The sequence below is a fragment of the Propithecus coquereli genome, unplaced genomic scaffold, assembly GCF_000956105.1.
Source record: "Propithecus coquereli isolate 6110/MARCELLA unplaced genomic scaffold, Pcoq_1.0 Scaffold243, whole genome shotgun sequence".
Taxonomy (NCBI): domain Eukaryota; kingdom Metazoa; phylum Chordata; class Mammalia; order Primates; family Indriidae; genus Propithecus; species Propithecus coquereli.
The window spans coordinates 3,395,884-3,402,108 of record NW_012147986.1 but is presented as its reverse complement, the minus strand read 5'-3'; the positions used below and the strand labels follow the sequence as shown (position 1 = coordinate 3,402,108).

Genomic DNA, 6,225 nt, shown 5'->3' with positions numbered 1-6,225 from the left:
GAGCTCCAAAGATGAGCACAAATAGCATCGTGATTTTGCGCCTCGCTTAACACAGGGCTCCTAGGCACCTGGAGTTCAAGGAACCTTTGTAGAAAGAACGAATGACCTGGAATCCCAACTCTTGCCAACACAAAGGGGCGTGCAAACTACGGCCAAAAACTAGAGCAGCCGCAAAGTGCAGATCAGCATGTGGCCTAGGCCGACATCTGGCAAGAAACCACCCCCCACCTCACGCACGCCAGGTTTTGCGCAGACTTCACCAGCCACGCACGCTCGATGTTCCCTGCGCCTTCCGGAGGCTCGCCGCGCGCATGCGCCCTCCGGCCCGCGCTTTGTTGCGAAAGCGAGGGGGTGGGGTTCTGCGGCCCTGGCGCGCCGCGCGGCTAGACGCGGAGGGCGGGGCGGAGGATGGAGGCGGCAGCGTCTGCTGCAGCGGTTGGGGCTGCGCGTGAGAAGGTGGAGGTGTAGGCACCTGGGCTGGGGGAGGCCGGCGGCGGCGGCCGGGCCATGGCGGGAGACCTTTTACGCTCGGCTCCTTGAGGTGCGCTCCCTGAAGTCCCGGGGAGCCGTGGCCCATGGGCTCGCTAAGCAGCCGAGTACTGCGCCACCCGGGGCGAGCCCAAGCCCCGCAGGAGCAGGGTTCCGGGGCGGGAGGTTCGGCCCAGAGGCCAGAGTCTGGAGGCGACGCGGCGGGCCCTGGCTTCTGTTACTGCCCTGGCAGCCACAAGCGCAAGCGGAGCAGCGGGGCCTTCTACTACTGTCACCCTGAATCTGAGACAGACGAGGAGGAGGAGGAAGGGGACGAGCAGCAGCGGCTCCTCAATACCCCTCGAAGGTACGTGGGGGGACGAGCCCGAGCTGCCCCGCACCCTCACCTGTTGGACCTGGGGATAAGTCGGCGCCCAGTGCGCTTGCGGAGTGCGGTGCTCCCCAGCCTGTGAAGCCGTGACATGCACTTGGCAGGGTAAAGGTGGGAGCCCACCCGATGCGGGGCGGATTGGCAAGCGCCTTCGGAGACGCCCGGTGTTCTGCCTTATAAACTGCAGACGCTGCCGGGGTGGTGTTAGAGCCCCAAGATGAAACAGAAACGCCAGGCTCTAGCTTGTGTCTCATTAAACCTTAGAGACGACCTGCTGGCTGGCCTTCCCTGTTACACCTTTGCCCATTTTGAGTGGGTAGCCGCAGAATAAGTTGTTTTGCATCCGGTTGCCTTAAATTGTACAGAGAGTAAATTTAGTCTTTGAGATGGCTACCCTTATTGTCGTCCACTCACTGGAGGGGAAGTAATTGCACACACGCGTTCTTAATTGTAAAGGTGAAGTTTATCAATAGAGCACTTTTGTTCCTAACCAGGAAGAAAGTCTTTCAAAGTCCATAGTAGTTGAAGCAGTTGACTGTGGGTATACTGTATGTAAGGCTGAGCTGCAGCTTGCTTAACCTTCTTTTGGAAGAGTTGAAAAATGGAATATTTGCTTGTGTTCAAGAATGTAGCTTATGAATAGAATATATTTTCACATACACAATTAGGTTGTTCTGTTTTTGTTTTTAAAGGTCATTGGTTGGGTCACAGATACAATTTTTTTAATGAAATTTTAGAAAAATGATTCAAAAATTTTTGCTACACAAGTGTTACATATTTATTGTTTTAAAAAGTATCATAGATAAAAACTGTATTTAATAGTTTGGTTTATAAAAACTTTCATACAGTTTTATGTATGAATGTTTGTATTTATTTACCAAAATGGACTCCCCTGTGAATACTGTTCAGTAACCTTTTTGAAGGGTCAGAGTAGGATAGTTTTACGAGCTCAAATTTTGAGTTCTTGTCTGTATTCTGAATTGAATAGCCTTATAACCCCATATGTAAATTGAAGATATTAAATACCTCCCTTAAAGGGTTTTACAGATATGAGAATGAACACAATGCACAGTGCCTAGCATGTAAGCACTCAGTAAATATTATATCTCCTTGGTGAATGGGCCCCTTTATCATTACAAAATGTCCATTCTTCTTTATCCCTGGTAATGTAGACACTACCACTCCTTTTGATAAATGTTCGAGTGGTATGTCATTTTCCATCCTTTCACTTTTTACCTGTCTTTATATTTAAAGTAGATATCATGTAAACAGCACATATTTGGGTCTTTTTCTATCCAATAGGACAATCTTGGTCCTTTAATTAGTATTTAGACCACTTATATTTAATGTAATTATTGAAATATATGTCAGGGCCCATTTGAAGGAGAGAAACCACACAGTAAACAGGAAAAATTTAATATAAACATTGTTAACTAGGAACGGAATTAACTACTAAGGGCAAAACACTAAGGTAAAGAGCTCTCTAAAATATACAGGATTAGGAAATATAGGGAGTAGTCATGAATTCTAAGTCTGAGGCAGAATACCCAAGGAAGGAACAAATTTGGAATAGATGCCCACCCCACTTCCAAGATTCAGATGTTGGCAAAGATGTGGGTGTAGCCCACAATGTGGTGAAAAAGTTTGCTGAAGTGTGATAGGCTGAGACTGGCAAGCAGGAAACTGCCCTCTAGAATGCCAGTAAAATTGTGTGGAGGCCATTTGGCCCACAAAGCTGAAGATAATTACTTATCTAGGCCTTTACAGAAAAAGTTTACCAACTCCTAGACTACTCCTAGATGTGACTGGAATGGAAAATTGTTTTTTTAATTTCTCTTTTTTTCTTTTTGGTAGAAACAGGGTTTCACTCTTGCTCAGGCTGGTCTCAAACTCCTGAGCTCAAGCAATCCTCCCATCTTGGCCTCCCAGAGTGCTAGGATTACAGGTGTGAGCCACTGCGCCTGGCTGGAATGGAAAATTTTTAAAGCAGACTTTTATCAGAAAATGCATATCAGAATTTAGTATGTGTTTATTAGTGGAAAATGCCTGGGTTATTCAGCCTAGTGTGGATAATGGGTGTAAGAAAATATTAAGACCTGGAATTCTGTGTGTTGGCCCTGATACACTTCCTAAGGTGGTCTAGTATGCTCTCCCACCTCAACAACCTACCCCATGAAAAGCTTTAGCTTCCGGGCCCATCTTCTACCTCATACCTTTTGTTAACTGCTTGTTTTACATTGAAAAGACTGTTAAAACTCATATTGTTCTACAACCAGATCTTGAGTGTTTTGTCCACAGTTTGTCTCTCAAAATCAAAATCTAGTAAATAGTATTTGTTATGACTATGTAAATATTGTTTCCTGCAGAATCAAGTAGTGTGCTAGGATTATAAATCATACTTCATGGATCTAATGTCACAACCTCTTGTCTGTTTGAAGGGAGAAATTTTCTAAGCTCATAGTAAAGTGAAATCTTGCATTCCATCATCAGTGCTTAAAGTCAGCCCCTGTTTTTGTTTGTATCTTATTTGGACAGTGCCTTTTTTGTATTTTTTTTTTTTTTTTTTGAGACAGAGTCTCACTCTGTTGCCCTGGCTAGAGTGAGTGCCGTGGCATCAGCCTAGCTCACAGCAATCTCAAACTCCTGGGCTCAAGCGATCCTACTGCCTCCAGAGTCGCTGGTACTACAGGCATGTGCCATCATGTCCGGCTAATTTTTTTCTATATATTTTTAGTTGTCCAGATCATTTCTTTCTATTTTTCTAGTAGAGACAGGGTCTCGTTCTTGCTCAGGCTGGTCTCAAACTCCTGAGCTCAAACAATCCACCCACCTCGGCCTCCCAGAGTGCTAGGATTATAGGCGTGAGCCACCACGCCCGGCCTTTTGTATTTTTTTTTTATTATTATCCTAGAGTTTTTAACTGCCTTCCCCTACCTCATTGACAAAAGGATAATATTCCCTTATCATATCTTCAGATTTTTCTATCTTTTGAAACATACTTGCCTGGAAATTTTCTCCTCTAAACCCTAGGACCTCCCTCTATCCTCCTGTTCCAATCTGAATGAATGTCTGTTCTTATCCTGGGACTGACTTTCACCCCATCTCTAGGATTGAATCTGCTATTTTGTGTAGGCTATATATTTTTCTTTCTCACTCATTTTAGGGGGAATATTCTCAAGTATTTTCCTAAAAAAGGGTGCAAAAGGGGGGTAATTTATTCATATCTAAATATAAATTTAGTCGCTCTCACTTTATTCATCCTTTGGATGTAGAAATCTAACCCAAAGTCACTTTTCTTCATATCTTTGATGATACTACTTCATTGTCTTCAGGCCTACAGCATTGATGAAAAATTTGATCCTTGTCTAATTATCTTTTCTTTTTAGGTGACCGGGTTTTTTTCCTCTGAAATATTTGAAACTTTTTCTTTGGTATTTTGAAACTCAAATAGAATGTGCTTAAATATAGGTCTTTTAATGGCCTTGGTAGTTTTTGGATCCTGACAATCTGGAGACTCATATACTACCTTAGTTTGCGGAAATTTTCTTCCATTAATTTCTTCCATAATTTCCTCTCTCTTGTTATCTTTATTTTCTCTTTCTGGAACCCCTCTGTCTTAGTCCCTTTGTGTTGCTATAAAGGAATATGTGAAGCTGGGCTTGTTTGGTTTTTTGAGAGGTCTCACTCTTGTGGCCCAGGCATGAGGGCAGTGGCATCATCATAGGTCACTCTAACCTCAAATCCCTAGGCGTAAGCACTCCTCCCACCCCAGCCTCCCAAGTAGCTAGAACTACAAGCACGTACCACCACACGTAGGTAATTTTTCTATTTTTTGTAGAGATGGGGGTCTTGTTATGTAGCTCAGGCTGGTCTCAATTCCTGGCCTCAAGTGATCATCACGCCTCGATTTCCCAAAGTGCTGGGATTGCAGGCATGATTATCTGGCCTTGGCTGGATAATCTATAAAGAAAAGAGGTTTATTTGGCTCACAGTTCTGTAGGCTGTACAAGAAGCATGGCACCGGCATCTGCTTCTGGTAAGGACCTTAGGAAGCTTCCAATCATGTTGGAAGGTGGAGGTGGAGCAGGCATGTCACATGACAAGGGGCTGGGGGAGGTGCAGGCTCTTTTTAACAGTCAAATCTTGAGAGAACTAATAGAGTGAGAACTCATTACCACAAGGGTGGCACCAAGGCCATGTTTGTGAGGGACCTGCCCCCATGACCCAAACACCTCCACTTCCAATGTTGGGCATCAAATTTCAGCATGAGATTTGGAGGGTACAAATATCAAAACTATATCACCCTCTTAACAGGATTTTGGATTTCTTGGATTATATCTCTGTCTCTTTTTTCCTTTCTTGATCTTTTTGCTTTATGTTCTGGGAAATATCCTTAACTTTTTCATCAGCCGCTCTTTATTTAATTTCAGCAACCATATTTTTAGTCTCTAGCTTTTTCTTGTTCTGAGTAAACTTTTATCTTAGCATCCTCTTTATATTGATAAATGTAATAATCTCATATCTCTAGGTATATGAATGAGAGAGTTTGTTTTTAAAGTTCTTTTGCTTGAGTTATATGTTTCTTCTGGGGCCAGTTTCTCTCTTTGGTCTTTCATTCTCCTAATTTTCCTCATGTTGGATGATTCTTGGGTTGTCCACTTATATTTCAGAATGAATAACTGATGTATGTGTATGTGCGTTTTAATTGAGTGAATAGATCTATTTCCAATATACCTGTTTGAGTAGGGAGTTTGACTACTAAATTGGTTATGGGTGGGGCTGCTTTGTTTTAAAGCAGAGATTGCCAAGCTTTCTTGATTACAGTGCCCTTAGTGTCTTAGTAAATTTTTTCTTGGTACCCCTAGCCCAAAAGAAATACCTCAGAGTGAGAGCCAAACAACTTAGTAGTAGATTGAATGATATTTGAAAGATGTTGCTGTGTTTACTTCAAATTTAAAATATTAAACATGCCTCTCAGAGTTTGCTGTGGTGCTCCAGGTGCTTTGGCACACAGTTGGGAAACCATGACTTAGGATAAATGAGTTAGGACTTAACAGGCTACACAGATTACTCAAATGCCAGAATGAGTTTTGTTTTGTCTGGGGCAGCAGCACTTACACTAAAGCCTTAGATCTACCTGGTGGGTTTGTTCTATTTCTTTCTAGAAAAGCCTTGTAATCTTTTTGCCTGGATATCTAAACTCTGGTTATCTATACTCTGTGTTCATCGAGAGTGACAGAAGCCATTAAGGGAACAAGTTTCCCCATTTTCTGCCCCGCTTCTCACTTCTGCCTTTTGTTTCCCTGAGACCTCATCCTTCCTCTCCCCCCCACCCTCCTTCCCCTTTTTAATTCTCGGCTGATTCT

General features: G+C 43.3%; 1 protein-coding gene across 1 annotated transcript in view; it reads left to right on the top strand.

Annotated features, from left to right (window-relative positions):
* The first annotated feature begins 432 nt into the window (after positions 1 to 432).
* Positions 433 to 6,225, top strand: part of GMCL1 (germ cell-less, spermatogenesis associated 1) — a 56,182-nt gene continuing 50,389 nt past the window's right edge. The window contains exon 1 of the mRNA XM_012646424.1: positions 433 to 905. Coding sequence (XP_012501878.1) covers positions 576 to 905 — 330 coding nt within the window. The 5' untranslated portion in view covers positions 433 to 575. The remainder of the gene's footprint in view (positions 906 to 6,225) is intronic.